We start from the raw sequence: 16,481 nt of genomic DNA on the forward strand, positions 1-16,481 counted from the left end.
CAAGATCGTCAGAATTCCATTTTTTTATTGCAAGAGAGAAAATTCCAGTCTTCTGCAGATAATATTGTAAAACACACATGAAAAACATAATAAGGTAATAAAGGCACTTTTCTTTGGAACTGATTCTGAACACAATTTCAACATGAAAAACTTCCCTGTCAAAGGTTGTCTAGCTCAGGTATGGTATAATCATCAATGTTGCTACTGAAGTTCAGAGTCAAGTTCCCCTGACTTTTGACCTCATCAGGATTTGACATTTTAAGTAGCACCATTGTTATTTGCAAGGTTATCTGGAAGTCAGTAGAATTCTCACACCAATCCTAAACGCATTATGTAGAGGTTCCTTTAAAATAAACGACCATCACTTCAAAATACTGCCACAGTCCACTGAAAAGGAAGTTTTCCTGCTCATGTATGGGAGCTGCTGCTCCCATTCATTCTGCAGAGGCCTTGTGCAGAACATCCCAGTGGACTGCACCTTTAGTCATGGGAGTCATTTGCAGAAACAAGCCTATGACTAATGCTTGATGCGTATGGCACTCTTGAGTATCCTGCATGTGCTGGGGACCAGAATGCAAGAACTGAAGGCTCCTGTGCAGCATTCTCCAATGCCCTAATTTCCACATCTGGTCAGGTCAGTTCTAATAATGCAATAAAGGGTTCTTATCCTACTAGGCTAGGTTTGCCAACTTTTCTTTTGGATGGACTCCTTTTGTGTTTTAACAGCTGTGCAACAAGCAGCGACTCAGAGGAAACTAACTCGTTCCTTTACCTACACATCAGAAAAACTTCGCCTGCTGAATTTCAGCTTGTTAAAGGCACAGAACTTTCACACACAAGTTTGCAGCGTTAACCCAAACATCTGCCAATTAAAAATACTTCAAAAGAAATATTTGTGACATCTTGATTTGCTCCAAGACTGCTTCATCTGTCAATGCCAAGTGCAACATTTTACCTAGAAGGGAGCAGAACTGGAGTGAAGGCAGATAAAAATCACTTGCTCCCTACAGTACGTTCAAAGTACGTTATGCCATTGTTCCACGACAAAGGTTGGCATTAATGACTTCACTAAACTGCTGCATCTATTCAGGTGCTTGAACCACCCGATTCCTCTGATTTTCAGTCATTCATATATTAGGTCCAAAGTCAAATATCTGAAACATAGCTCCATATTTGGTAAGTCACATACTCCGGTTTGGGGAGTAAAAGCCCACATTCCTTATTTTAGCCTGTAGGTTCTGCACTAAGAACAAGGAAGCAAAGATCAGTTATATAAAAATCTGCATCACCCCTTCCCCAACAGAAGCAAAACTGCTACGGTGGGATTCGCCTAACAAGTTCCATTAGCACAAATATTTCCACTTGTGCAGTGGGCTCCCCACACCCCAGGTCTGAGGGAGGGAGGAGACAAGGGATTGTTCCCTTTGGGGAACCAAAATGCATATGCTGGTGGAATGATCAAAAGAGTGTGATGTTGAATTCCTCCCCTAGTATCAAAAATCTCCCTAATAAGATATATGGCTTAAATGTGATGTTGAGTTATTAAGCAGCATATCATGGCATGGGTCCTCCTCCTCCTAATCTCCTAATCCCACACGTGCTTAGTTATTACTGCAACCAGCCTGAAGGCAACTCAAAGTAGATGTATAAACAAAAAGATCCCCCCCCCCCGATTTTTTGCTCAAAATGGCAAGTGAGTAAAAGTATTCAGAGTAAGATTCTATTCAAAACAGAACAGCAAAATGGTAACAACAGGGTCCCTATTAGCTAAATACCGAAAACTGATAGGAAATTTGTATTTTATAAATACTTTACAATAAATAACAAAAAAACCCAGCTAAGCTGAATACAAACCTTACACATTGTGGCCTGTGTAACATTTTTAAAATTGTGATTAATTACAGTCCATCAATGTTTATTGCAACAGTAAAACTTTTCCCAGTAAAAACATTTAACACAAAAGTGCAACTTTAAAGTGTTTCTATAAAATAGTGTCAATACCCGGCCCATGCAACTTTCAACCAAGTTTTTTATAGTGCTGTTGAAAGAAGAGAGTTTTGCAGCTTCAGATGTATTAAAGAAATTCCCCTCTTCAGACAATGGCTAAAGGGTAGCAATACGCAGGAATATGACCAAATAAAGCTTTGACTGTCTGAAGCTTCATTAGCATATTTAGCTTTAATAATAATAAATGGTTCAACTAGCTTTATGAACTGGCTCAGTAAACCCAAGAAAGTTGTTATTAACCTCCAGAGCCCCTAAGCGGAGCTGTTATTACATCAGTAGACTCTGCTCCCATTCTTTATGCACCAGCAAATCAGAGTGCCTTTCACCTGACCTGACCCAACCTTAGAAATTCAGCCCAAACAGTCAACAGTAACATTTCTAAATTATCTCCAAGAAGGGTCTGTACTGTGCGCTGTATATTCATGAAGAATGGTTGCTAAGAGACGTTAATCTGGTCCTGTGCTGCTTCTTCAGCTTTTCTTTCTTGACGACGGCTAACAGCAGCCCAAAAAGTTATTTTATCCATAGCTTCCTCCAAAAGTCTAGATGGTAACCAGGATAGTTGGTTCTCCAAGAGGGCAGCATTTTTACCAATGCAGTCAAGGCTCAGTCTGAAAGAAATAATGCCAGATTACAAAGCTTTGCAGGTTAAACATTAAACTATATAGAAGAAAACAGTTTAATCCATGTGAGTACCTAGGTATTCTCATTTCAACTATGAATTTACCAGGTGGCTTTAGGCAAGTTAATATGGCTTAGTTGAAACATCACGCCAAACTGGTTTGTGCTAACTGCAGTTAAGACTCCACACCATGATTTGGACGTCCAACATTAAAGAGCAGCTTTTGTCTTCCATCTGCTCAGCTTTGCAAGTTTGCTCCCATCTATCTGCATGGTGCATTAGCCTCCTGAGGTGGAGTAATGGCCAGGACTGTGTTTTCAAGAGTTTGATAACTGAAAACCACAGCCCACATAAACTGTGGTTTGCAAACCAGCTTGAAATAGAGGCTTGATATCATAGTTTGACAGTGTTTCACACACCATGGTTTGTAAATCGACACTGGTTCAGATACAAAGATAGACAGGCCATGGTTTGGAGCTGACGACTGAATGTAGTCGCTACCTCAGCCAGGGCCCCTTACCTGCAATATGAGGACTAAAGTGATTAATTCAACGCTGTGCTAAGGTGATCGTTCTGTCAGCACAAGCATTTCAGCTCGTCTGATGGAATGATCTCCCTTCCCCCTGTGCACTGTTCTTGACACCCACCCACATTAAGCCAATTTGGAGTGTGGGAGAGGGAGTGAAGAGGGGGTGGAAGCAGCCCTACTGCACAAGGCTTCTGCTGACGGGACTCATCAGCTGCGTCTCACCCATAATGTTGACCTATTTAAAGTGATGTTGCAGGATTATCAAGTGAATGGGAAAGGTTTTGAACTCTTCAAAGTCGCAGTTTTATACTGTATGTGGTTTCAAGTCTGAGATTAACAGATGCACAACTGAAATAACACTCAGATTTCAAAGCCTCTGAAATCCACAGAATGTAACTGTCGTTTCTCATGAACCAAAATTCTGCAGGACCTTGAGGTGCAGGGGATGCCCCCTCTTCCCTTCCTTGTCAGGGAATGCTTGAAATCATTACACTGTGTGTGGAGCATTCCCTGCAGTGTGTGTCAGTGACCACCATTTTGGAATACAGTGGTACCTCGGTTTATGAACACAATTGGTTCCGGAAGTCTGTTCATAAACTGAAGCGTTCATAAACTGAAGCGAACTTTCCCATTGAAAGTAATGGAAAGCGGATTAATCTGGTCCAGACAGTCCGCGGAGTACTTAAACTGAAGCGTTCATAAACTGAAGCGAACTTTCCCATTGAAAGTAATGGAAAGTGCATTAATCCGTTCCAGATGGGTCCGCGGCGTTCGTAAACCAAAAATTCGTAAACCAAGGTGTTCATAAACCGAGGTTCCACTGTATACAGTTGCTTTTAAAAAGTGTTAAATTAAACTATGCTCATGGCTTTATAATATTGTTATTTGAGTAATTTCTCAGCTCACCTGAGAAGTGAGTATGGTTGTGTCTGAAAAATCAATAAATCGCTGCAGTGTCCCTAAGCAAGAACAACAACAAATTCAAATATTTATGAGTTACTTTGCAACAAAGGTACTTATAGCAACGTACAACAATAAAACATTCCATTAAAATATATGCAATTTAAAATAACAGAAAATCAACAATACCAATTACCAACAATTGGGTAACGAAGAATGACATAATATTTTAATAAGGTATTTAAAAACATTGGGCTAGAGCCAACAAAGTAGTTCTGATAATGCTAGGATTTCAATTTGTGCAATGGAACATCCTCTCCCTCTTCTCAAGCACCACCATCCCAGGCCCACCCCAAATCTGCTCTGGAGGGTTGTGGGAGCCCCAGAAGAGATTGAGAGGTGCACAGGGAAAGGAGAGGGAGTAGTTCAGGAAGGATCAAAACTCTTCTCATATGATCCAATTATTTTTAAGGAGAGAATTCAGGTAAACAGTGTTCTATTTACTGACCGTGTCCATGAAATGCAAGTCATCTTTACTTCCTCCAAAGACCATCACTTCACCTTCTTTACCAAGACAAGCTGTATGCCACAATCTAAAAGTATATTATAGTGAGAATAAATTCTCAAGTAACTGTGCATTAAAAAAAAAAGTTTTCAGGTAGCTATCATAGGGTTTTAGTGCATTTTGTAGGTCAGCTTTCACCAACCTGATGCCATCCAGATGTTTTGAATTACAACTCCCATCAGCCTCAGCTGTCATCTGGAAGGTATCAGGCTGGCAAAGGCTAGGTATTGTAGCACTCTCCCCCTTTAATCTGTACTGCATAGTAAATAGATTTATTTGAATGGAGCTGTCTCTCAGCTCTCGAACTAACTAACTAGTCCACTCAAATGGATTCTAAAAACATTTGAATTCATTAAACATGAATCAAGAATTTGCTACCTTTTTACTACTTACCATGAGTGGGCTTACTTTTTTTTTGTCAAACACAACTGTTTAATAAACGTTGAAGAATGCATGCATTCCAATTCTTAAAATGATGCTATCATAAAACCCAGCAAGATAGATTTAAATATGAGGAACACAACCAAAATAGTTCTCTTGTGAGTGCAGATTTAAAAAGTATTTTTAGCAAACACAATTAAAAATGGCTGCTGTGATATAGAGGGACTTGATTTGAAAGTAGGTATGGCCATGGCAACAACTAAAAAACTGGGCCATCAGAAAGAAATCTTTCTTTCTTACAGATCTTGGCCTTCACTCAGAATCATAGGGTGAAACCCAGGCACTGATTCTTGAACTTGCTTATTCTGAAGTGCTTAACTTGAGAGTTGGAGAAACATCCCTGGGACAAAGAAGGTACCTCTTCCCCTTCCCGTCTCAATTCAAAGGAATCTGACAAGCATGGAGATGGAATTTGTTACCTTAAAAACACACTTATGGGGGGGGGAAGTACAAGAAGAGCTTGGTAATTTAGTTTAGATACCAGCTTTCCACAGCTAGAGTGAGCTGCTAAGTTCAGCCCCCCCCGATATGTCACTGAGATCAAAGGAAGGAACCAGGGGTCTTTAATCTCTCATACCTCCTTTGCATCTGTCAAGAGTTGGAGCTTTCTGAATGTTAATGGTTTACAAAATTATGTTAAAGGGAATAAGTTTTCTTTTTGCACATGCTAGTGCAAAATAAACAAATGGGTATGCATGTATACACAACAGTTCAAAATAGGACCAATTCATATAGGTTTGTAAAGAGCTTCACTGCACTGAGCTGAATTTTCTTTCAAGAATGAACAGACTGAGTATAACTCACTGAGGTCAACAGGATTGCAGGATTTGTCCCCTTTTGTTTATTTAACTATTGCAAAAATATGTGCAAGATGACTCGGCACTACATAGCACTTCTTACTTCATTAATTTCAGCAATTATGCACTGTTCTCCTTACACTAAACTGTATCCCACCTGTTCTCTTCCTCATACCTGTTGATAGGTCTGCCTCTGTCTTATCTGCATTAGGAAAACTCTGGCCTGGACTGGATCATCGCAGAACACTGGAAAGCCTTTCCTGCCTTGACTCTGTGCCTTGACTCCTAGCTTGAAACCTGAAGCTTTTTTTCTAGACTGATAGGTTTATGTCCTCTCACAGCTGCTCTAACTTAGTACCTAGACATTCTAATAAAGCATGTTATTTGCATCACATATCAGCTAGATTAACGTCACCTTTTAAAATAAACCCTCCACCTAGAATTATAGTACTGAGTTATAACTGAATTCTACAAAGTATTTTATGCAACTCTCAGGGAGGGTATCTTTTATTAAGAAAAAAGTACTTATCAGCAAGGGCCAATATCGCAACCGGAGTGGCAGCTGAGTCCATACTATGAAAAAAAGAATGAAGTCTAGCCCAGCACATGTGCTAAAGCACAACCAAGAGATGGCCAGGCTGTTTTAAGTCTTAATGAAATCACTCTGATACTTAACATATTTATCTTTATAGAAGGGTGAGATCAAACACAGATGTTTATCAGTTTATAGGCTGTCATGTAAGGTGATAACTTAGAACAGGTATCACAAACACCACAGAGACATGGACATCCATCCCAATACAGTGCTTTTTAAATGGATGCATTCATGTATTCATCATCATATATTCATGAAGTGTTTAAAAAGTGATAGTTTGGGTGTTTATCTATTTAGCAAAAGAATTTTTACACCACTCTTCAACTATATTCCCCCCCCCTCAAAAAATACATCAATTAAAATGTAAATAAAGGAAGAAAGGTCTGTCAAAGCCCACAAAATCATAAAAGCAGCATAAAGCAGTCAGCAGATTTTTGGAAGCAATTCACCTTGCCCCAGATATCACATACTCACATGTAAATTTCCTGACCCCCTAAACCATGGTTGGGAGAATGGGGCTGCCCCACAGACGCAAGCACTCCTTCCTCTGGGCCTAGCCATGATACATCAGTAGGTCTGCACCAATGCTAATGCTACTATTGCAATCATGGTTAACAGCAGGGTAGCAAACTCTATGTTGAGCTAACCACAGTTAACAATAGTGTCAGCTCATGCAGACCCTGCAGCATGGTTCATTCCAAAAAGGGAAGAGCATGTGTGCTATGGAAGGAGAGCACGAGGCTGCTGAGTTCTCCTAATAACGATGGTTATAGGAGATCAAGAATGTTATGTCTACACTGAGAGACAGAGTGAGTTCAAACTACCTTGTCCCAATGATTGCAGTGGAACTTCTTTCAAAGCAAGCATGTTTAGAAAATTGCAGTCTTAGGTCCTGTTGGCTTCAAACTATTGTTCTGAGGCCAACTTTCTCTGGATTAAAACATTTACTTAAAAATCTTAGCAGAAACGCAAATGCACTTTGTTTAACATTTGATTATTTGATTCCCTGGAGAGGGCCACTACCTGCTGGTAGTTTCCAGTTAGCAGCTAGTTTTACAAGAGGCTCCTTTGGGAAGGGGAAGCTGAGAGGCCCACCTCTCCAAAGTGGTCTGACAGACCTTCCACACAGCTCTCTTGACTCCAAAGTACTCCCCGGGAAAGCAGATGTGGTCATTGGGCCAACAGTTATTGATCCCTGCCCTCCACAGAGGGAGGAGTTGCTTAGAAGGGTCTGTGCATATTTTTCATATTCCTAGTGGCTTGGCTGCAGCTAAGCTAAGGAGAAACCCCCTACGTCTGCATTTCTAAAGCAAACATGGAGAAGGAAAATCTCAGTTTGATTTCAATCTAATTTTATATCTAATTGCTTTAATACGAGAAGATTCTACATATCAAAATATGTTATGGTTAGTGTGTGCTGCTGTGCGGTCTACCTAAAACATTGGGGGTAGAGACTTCATTGGAATGGAGGGGGGAAGTGATAGTTTGGCTCAGTTTAAATCAGCTTCTATCTAGTGTAGAGACTAGCTGTGGTCTGGGAGTGTAATTGCATCCACCTTGGTGGCACCTGTTCAGCCTTCAGTCTGCAGTTTATAATATTTGCACAGGGCCTGCACAGCTGAAGCCAACATGCAGGCCCTCTGAAAACAGGCATATCAAGAATGTTTTGTTATAGTGCAGCCTACACACACCAACACACACAAATAAATAAATAGAACGTGTGGATGCAGTCTCACTCCCTGACCCATGTAGATATTTATTTGAATCAGGGCTTTAAGGCCGCCATCCCAATCGCATGAACCAGGCAAGCAATTTCTCCTGAAGTCAATGTGACTTTCTTCCAAATAGGTGTGCATGATTATGTGAAATTCATCAAATATTCTTTCTTCACAATCGTATGTATCTATACTGATACCTTTTTAAGTATCATCTGGAAAATTATATCACTGGCTCAGACAGAGATATAGGATAAAGTTAACTGAAACTGTGCACAATTCATTTTTGTTTGTTTTTTAAAGATACCTGGTTGGATTCTAGGACCTATGATGAGACTTCCACTTGTCTAACAGGGCTTTCCTGCCTCCACCCTCCCACTCCAGAAGTTCAGGGGACCCTACGGGACAACATCTGATGTGAGAATCGGATCACCCCCTTGCCTGAACAGAAGTTTATACTTGCACTGGATCCAAGCCTATGCTCTCTTGTTGAACATGACATAATGATCTATTCATACTTTTTTTCAATTCCAGAAAAAGTTGATTAGTTTATTGTACCCAGAGGCATGCCTAGGTGACCTCAAACCCTTCGAAAGAAATTGTATTGGCCCCCTGCCCTCAGAAAAAACAACACGTTACTGCAATAGCCACATTAGAAATGACTACATTTTATGTGACCCAACTACTCAAAGCATCCGGAGTGAAGGAGAGGCAAGGAGGAAGGGCAAAAGAATTAGCATGCCTTTGTGCCATGGCGCAAAAAAGATGGGAAGCTTCTCCTATGTTTGATTTCATCATGACAGTGGCGGCAAGTCACCACACACATCTACATCATACAATCCACAGTCTGATAGGTGATATTTGAACTCCCCTCCCCCCAGGCTTGCGCCCCGGTTGGGGGCTGGTTTCACCAACCCCCAGGTACGCCTCTGATTGTACCTCGGTATGCTCTTTGGTAAGTATGTAAGTTGTTGCCATTTGTTTCTTGCGACATCATAAATCCAACCATCACCTGAAAATAAAGATGCATAATTACTGCTATTTATTTTCTTAAAACACACACACATGTTGATAATAAGAGACCATTTAAGTTATGCAATATATTATGTTTCGTGTTTAAACATGAAAAAAATGATACTGAATATGAAAAACTGGGGCAACTGTGGACCTGAAACAAGGAGCAGCTGGACTTAACCATATCAGCACTACCTGCTTTTAAAATTCACTTCAGTTACAAAAGTGGTGGCAAGGAGGGGTGTTGTTACTTGAAGCCTCCTTGAGCATAGACTTGACTAGTTACATGGTTCTTTGGACTGGGACCACACTATGTTTCACAAACATTCAGCATCTCTGCTTGGGCTGCTACGCGAGTCCTCTTCTTTTCACCACTTTCCCCTTCTGTCTGTTAAAAATCCCAGTTGTGACAGGCTGCAGACTAGGTTGCACATTTCAGACTTCTGCTGCAGAGGCAGACAAGAAACTAGTCTTGGGAGGCAGGGATACCATTTTAAAGCCCAGATATCTTCAAAACGCCTATTGGCTGGAGATGGAAAGTACCCAGAACTCAAAGCAGCTTTGTTAGAAGGAAAGGTGCTCTGAGAATCTCTTTTGTCTGAAGACCTGGATAAAACTGCTTTCAAGAAATAATAAAATTTTACCCTATGTCTGTTTAGTTAGAAGTAAGCTCTACAGATAGATTTACCCCTAAGTAACTGCATGTTTTTTTTTAAAAAAATGCCAAGTCTGAAACTAAAAACTAAAGGAACAATTTTAAAAAAACATTCCTACACTGATTTTATCTTCAGCTGGCTGCAGTTCTTTGACTTGTCCGTCAAGAATCATGTATCCAGAGTTTTTCTGTTGCTACTGTGCAAGCAATTCATTGACAAACAAGTTTTTAATTTATCTTAGCATTATAGTTTGTTAATCACACAAATCATTCAGTTGTAAATTGCTTCCCTCTTAGCACAGTGTACTCAATAATTTTGAATAAATAAAGTGATAGCAATCAATTTCAATTAATATCAAATTACTGTACTTACTTAAAGGTACATTGTCTGAACTCAGCCCACCAAACAGGAAAAGTTTACTATCTGTTACAGATGTCAAAGTATGCCATGATCTGCCTCCTGGTTTTTCTCCATTTGTACAAATTCTAGGAAAAGCAAGCAAAAAAAACCAAAAGTCCTGCATAATTCAAGAAACAAACAAAATAATTATTGGGTGGGCAGTTTAGCATCTTTCAGGTGGCGGGAACAACTATTTTGCGAAGCCAGCATTCACGTCAGGTGATTTGCTTACAGAGCGCTTGCTTACTGCACCACTGCCAGTGAGAGTCCTTCCCATGGGTAATGCTCTATTTTTCAAGTCTTTTTGCTCTTGGGAACCTCCTCTTGGGACATTCTTAGGCTCCATGAAAATCCCAAGATCTGCCTAGGGACTCTCCTTGGCTTTCAAAATCAGGAATCCATAGCTGCCAAGGAGGCAGGCTCCTAACAAAAGCACTATCTGATACTGGTGAGAAGGGGGCTATGGACCCTGTTCTCCTTAGAGGCTTGGCATGTGTAATAAATATGTAATAAATGTGTAATATGCTAATAAATCCATTGGGTCTGAGGCCCAGAACAATAAATACTACTAATTTAACATCAAACAAAAATTAAAGGAGGGACAGCTAATGGAATCTGTCCTTATAGAATTCCTTCCTTCCTTCCTTCCTTCCTTCCTTCCTTCCTTCCTTCCTTCCTTCCTTCCTTCCTTCCTTCCTTTACAAAATACTGTTTTCCCAGTCTGAGAACACTCATAAGAATGGCTAAACGTACTTCAAAGATATGTCAAACTGAGATTTCCACGCAATCCAAATAAATGTTCCCCAAAACCATATTGCTGTTTACCACCCTAAAACAATGATCTAAAAAGGGCATCGTTGTTATTTTAAGCATAACAAAGAGCAGCTTTTTAGCTCAAGCTCCCCCCCCAAAAGAAAATCAGAGAAAAACAAAAAGAAAGTAATGATGCGAGTATTCAGGATTAAATATACAAATACATTGAACATGAATTGTTACATACAACAGAGCTATGACATGAGGAAAAACTTACTCTCCTGACCAAACCCAGGTATCCAGATTCAAAGAATGTAAATCATTCATTCTTTTTTGCTGTTAAAATAAAAAAGTTTAATTAAGAAATATGACAATACAGCCTTTCAGAATGATTTTCAAAGGAAAGCCAAGTAATAGATTCTGTCTGAGAACTCCTCAAATGGGCAAATTGCAGCTGTTTCAAGACAGATTGTGTTCTTTATGGATTAAGGCAATATTTCCTGACCTGGTAACCTCCAGATGTTCTGAACTACAACTCCCATGAGCTCCACCCAGCCAACACAATCAATTTTCTACCAGCATGAATCATATATTTATGTTATAATTCTTGATCACAGCAACTTCAAATGCAATCTGCATTTTCATTTTAAAAAAATACAGTGGGACCTCAACTTATGAATTTAATCTGTTCTGAATGCACACTCGTAGGTTGAAAACGTCGTAAGTTGAGTTTCCCATAGGAAAAGTGGTTTCCCATAGGAATGCATTGGAAACGGAAAAATTCGTAAGTCGAGGAAACCGCCTCTAAAAACTCGTAAGTCAAGGAAACCGCATCTAGCCGCGAACGGGTTTTCCGTTCGGATGTCTGAAAAATCGTAAGCCCGCGACCACTTTTCCCGCTTGTAAGTCGAAAACATCGGATGTCGAGGAGCTCGTAAGTTGAGGTCCCACTGTAAGGGCAGCCCTACTGGATCTAGACCAGCATCCAGCTCCACTAACAGCCCACCAGATGCAAGGATGGGAAGGCCTCAAAGAGGACCTGGGTGCAACAGTGCCCTCCCCACTTAATTGGAATTGCTCCTCTGTATCCTGTCCACATAGAGATGCCTTTGGGAAATCCACAAATGGACCCAAGGGCAAGAGTTCTCTCCTGGCGATACTCGGAGGCAGACTGTCTCTGGTCCTGCAGGCAGCAGAAGTATAAACACAATTGTAGCCTAACCTTGCTAAACATTACATGCATTTTCCCATTACATTAGTACCTACTACAATCCAAAGTATTTTCCTAGAAGATATATTTTACATGAAATGTATATTTTGGGGAGCAGTATCTATAGATTGCATTTGGAACTCTGTTAGTTTGGTAAAGGTTGACTCACTTTTCAAAACACTGCAGCTCTTATTAAAAAGGAAAATAGGCTCTCCTTTCCCTCACAGCAGGCCCCACCATTTCAATACTTATTTTTATTTCAAAGTTGAGTGCTTTCCCCTTTCCAGCACTGACACATCCCTCTTCTCCTGTTTTTTTCATAGCGTAAACATAAAATCAGTACAAACCAAAACACGGCCTCCAAACACGTAACCTTTATTTCCCAGGACTGTGCATGAATGTGCTGCTCGTGGCTGAGGTGGAACTCCATTCTGCAAGCAAAGACAAAAGAAGTACTGCTGTGATTCTTAGGACTGCTGTAATGCGCTTGAATCAGGACTGCCTTTGAAGATGGTTTAGAAACTTCAATTGCTGCTGAATGAATTGACTGCCTACATTCTGGTATGGACCGGAAAGTCAGAATATTCAAAATCAATCCTGTCTGTGAGTTTCTGGGGCCAATTTAAAAATGGTTGTGTTAACCTAAGTCCCTGAAAGTTTGGAATCAGGTTATCGGCTTCACCCATATGATTTTTGCCTGCACGTTAACATCTGCATTGAAGGTCCTACATGGATATGGGTATCTTACCACTGGAAAGATCAACAAAGTTGCCTAGCACTAAAACACAGAATGGGCATCCTGTCTAGGTTCACCTATGATGTCTCTTCTGTGTGGATTGCATTGGCCTCTTCAGTTCAGGCATTCAAACTGGCCTCAAAACCAGTTTGGTTCGCTGCTGTCTTCTCCTAAGACTGCAATAGGTTTTTATTTCTTAGAAATACTTTAAAATGTTTGTGTTTGCAGATTGGTTTTTCCTATGGTAGGGCATTACCCTTAAAAGCAGCCTAGAAATATTTTGATAAATAAATAAATGATTTAGAATATTCATATCAATCCAAGAGCATAAGGAAAGATATGTGAGATTGTGTTTGGAAAGCCTCTGGAGGACAAAGAAATATGACAATAACAAACCCAGAGTTTGTTATTAACAAACACTTGTTATTAAATAACACTTACTTTAATTTTTGGCTGATACCAAGTTTGTGTAGTTGTATCAAAAACATGAACGTCATTGTGCCATCCCCAGAATATCCGTTCTCCCTAAAAGAAAAGAAAAAGGTGAAACAGTAGGTGAGAAGGAATAAAAGACAATAAAACCACTGCTAATATTCCATCCAACGCAGGGTCTTCTTTATCTGAAACTGTGACAGATCTCTTACCCAATATGCATCATGAACATCAAAACAGTCACTCAGCTCACTTTGCTTTCTACAGCCATAGCCACCAAAATAGATGAGCCTTTAAAAAAAAATCAGAATTAAAATTTACAAATTTATTCCTGGCCATTAGATCTAAGAGGTCAGATGCCCTAATTTAAGTCCTCTAGAGCAGCCTTCCCTAACCTGTTGCCTTCTACACATTTTTGACTACAACTCACACATCTAGAAGGCAGCAGGTTAGAGAAGGCAGCTCTAGAATTATTTGAGATCTGCAATCATCTTGTTTCAGTTCTCCTTGTGTGTGAAACCTTCCCACCCTCCAGTGTGCAAGGAACTACTGGAGCAAGGCATTTAAGAGTAAAAGGCATTAAAAGAGTAAAATGCAGATCAATCAGCAGAGAAAAACTCAAATATGCACTCATATTTTAATCATCTAATCTTTCTAAGTCAGTGAAACACTGTCATTTAATAAGGTTTTAATATTGCCTTGGGCTCTAATCCTATCCAATATCATGCCTCACACATAATTTGCAGGCTGTTGACATCAGCACAATTCTCATTTTATAAGTGAAGGAACAGAAGCACAAGTGAATTAAGGGAAGACAAAGGTCATCAAGCCACACAGAATTACAACCTGGTCTGTTCACCAGCTAATGCCACCTCCCCATTTGTGAAATCACCCATGACAATTACCTGTCTTTATACACCCAGCAGGCAAGTTTGTCACGTGGTGTAGGAGGCTGACCTTTAAAGTCTGTGATTTTTTTCCACAAATAGGTTCCATTTCTTGTTCGCAAATTAACATAATAGAGCTTAAAAGGAAATTAAGACACTTTCAACACACAGCAAAATTCTGGGAAAAAATGAAGTGCTAATTGGCAAAAGTGGTGTCTGGAGAGAACAACCGGTAATATTTAGTCCTTTATAGTTTTAATAGAAAAGGCTTAAATTCCTCTTCCTCCACTTCCTCACTGCTAATAATGAGCAGCACCTCTCTTTGTAGGGGACTTCCGTATTCTAATTTTAACTTTTGAAAGTCAGACTGTCCTTAACCTTTTCCACAACAGCAACATAAATTCCAAAGAAATAAAATGAAGCAGAAAGGCTTAACCTCTCAATTTATGTTTGGACACAACTTCTACTAAAATTAATTACTGTGATGCCCCATCATAAAGAGTTATAGAATCTAGTTACTCCACAGAATCTAGTTCCTAAACATTGGTGTCAAGCAGAGTCCCTCTGACATCAAAGGGCAGCTCTGCAGGCTTATATAAATTTTGAATGGCAGCATAACAAACTGGTCATCAAATTCACACTGAGTTGCTGCCCTTCTTTTGGTAGCAGCATAAAATGTACAGAACTGCAAAACAAATTACACACACCCAATTAGGCTGCTTTTCAAACATAAGCCCCCACATCACATGGCAAACCATTATGGAAATTAGGAGGAGGGTTAAAAGATTTTGTGTGTGTGGTAGGTTCGGTGGTTCAAATACTTGGGCATGCCCTAAAGTTGTTCTTTTGGTTCTAGCCACAGTTATATCCGTGTGAAAATAAAATCAAAAGATAATGTTGATTTCTTGAACATTTTAATTATCACTACAGGTACTATACTATTTCATCCTTAACAAGCTTGGTAATTCTATCCGAAAGTTTCTAAAAATAAAGGAACCCTTTACCCGATTGCTGTATCCTTTGTCGTCATATCCTCCAAAGATGTAGAGCTTTCCATTAACAGACGCTCCGCAACTTCCAGACATGGATGGAGGCAATTCACCTTCCATCAGATGCATCGACCTGTAATTCAGCGAGCATAAGAAACCCCATAATTTGGCCCACAGGTTCAGGAGTAAATTCTTTCGGAAGCCCTCATGGGAAGCAATTAATGAATGAAATATGTAATAAAATACAGGTAGTAGTTAGCAAAGGGTAGGCTGAGGTTGGCTGGGCAGTGCCCCGTTTGTCCTAATGGACCAGACTCCACTGGTGGCATCCCTGGACACAACACAACCTACTATTGGCATGTATCTTTGTCTCAAGAGACAGTGGAGTGTGCCTCTGGGGATAAAGTCAAACTGCTGCATTAGGAGCATCAAAGTGACCTCCCTGGTGTGCAAGCCTGGGCAGTGTGAATGGAGGTCCTGGGATGGCCCCCACTCCGCCTTGCTGTGGTCCAAATAAAAGCAGAGCAATACATTCAGGCACCATCCAACTGTCTTACAGACTCCTCTCCGGATTTGTGTAGGGTTTACTCCTTAGCCTTTTCTTCTCCTGAAGCTATCCAACAAGGCAGCAGAGGTTTAGGGTCAGAGTTTCCCTTCTCCTAGATGGGCTACCTTCCCAGGCGGCTCCTCACTTCTCTCTAAAGCATATGCAGACACCGCCTTCTTGACTATTGGACCCACTGTTGGTCTCGTCTGCTCAATCCGCCAGAGGCTGCCTTTACATGCAGAGGAAGTCCCTCACCCGTCAGCTACCCTCACCTGTTTTGTCTGGCCTGTCAAAGCCACTCCTGGGGTGTGTCCACTGTCACAAAGCCTCCAGGACTAGTCGCAGCAATACAATAAAAAGGAAGGAGAAACACTGATACCTTTTTTCCAGCACATACAGTGGTACCTCGGTTTAAGTACACAATTGGTTCCGGAAGTCTGTACTTAACCTGAAGCGTACTTAACCTGAAGCGAACTTTCCCATTGAAAGCAATGGAAAGTGGATTAATCCTTTCCAGACGGGTCTGCGGAGTACTTAAACTGAAAGTATTCAAACTGAAGCGTACTTAAACCGAGGTATGACTGTATTATGGTTTTCCCAGTAGTGATGTATGGAAGTGAGAGCTGGACCATAAAGAAGGCTGATCGCCGAAGAATTGATGCTTTTGAATTATGGTGCTGGAGGAGA

At 40.4% G+C, this 16,481-nt stretch overlaps 1 protein-coding gene across 2 annotated transcripts in view; it reads right to left on the reverse strand.

The window, feature by feature from the left end:
• Positions 1-16,481, reverse strand: part of KLHDC1 (kelch domain containing 1) — a 21,577-nt gene continuing 5,096 nt past the window's right edge. Inside the window, exons 3-13 of one of the 2 annotated variants that reach the window (XM_060269539.2) lie at positions 15,263-15,380; positions 14,277-14,395; positions 13,584-13,662; positions 13,381-13,464; positions 12,551-12,634; positions 11,271-11,329; positions 10,214-10,326; positions 9,111-9,183; positions 4,567-4,651; positions 4,065-4,117; positions 1-2,618 (exon numbers count right to left, since the gene is read on the reverse strand). In XM_060269539.2, coding sequence (XP_060125522.1) covers positions 2,444-2,618; positions 4,065-4,117; positions 4,567-4,651; positions 9,111-9,183; positions 10,214-10,326; positions 11,271-11,329; positions 12,551-12,634; positions 13,381-13,464; positions 13,584-13,662; positions 14,277-14,395; positions 15,263-15,380 — 1,042 coding nt within the window. In that variant the 3' untranslated portion in view covers positions 1-2,443. The remainder of the gene's footprint in view (positions 2,619-4,064; positions 4,118-4,566; positions 4,652-9,110; positions 9,184-10,213; positions 10,327-11,270; positions 11,330-12,550; positions 12,635-13,380; positions 13,465-13,583; positions 13,663-14,276; positions 14,396-15,262; positions 15,381-16,481) is intronic. The other variant, XM_060269667.2, reaches the window with a different exon arrangement.

The sequence above is a fragment of the Zootoca vivipara genome, chromosome 1, assembly GCF_965207765.1.
Source record: "Zootoca vivipara chromosome 1, rZooViv2.hap1.1, whole genome shotgun sequence".
NCBI lineage: Eukaryota > Metazoa > Chordata > Lepidosauria > Squamata > Lacertidae > Zootoca > Zootoca vivipara.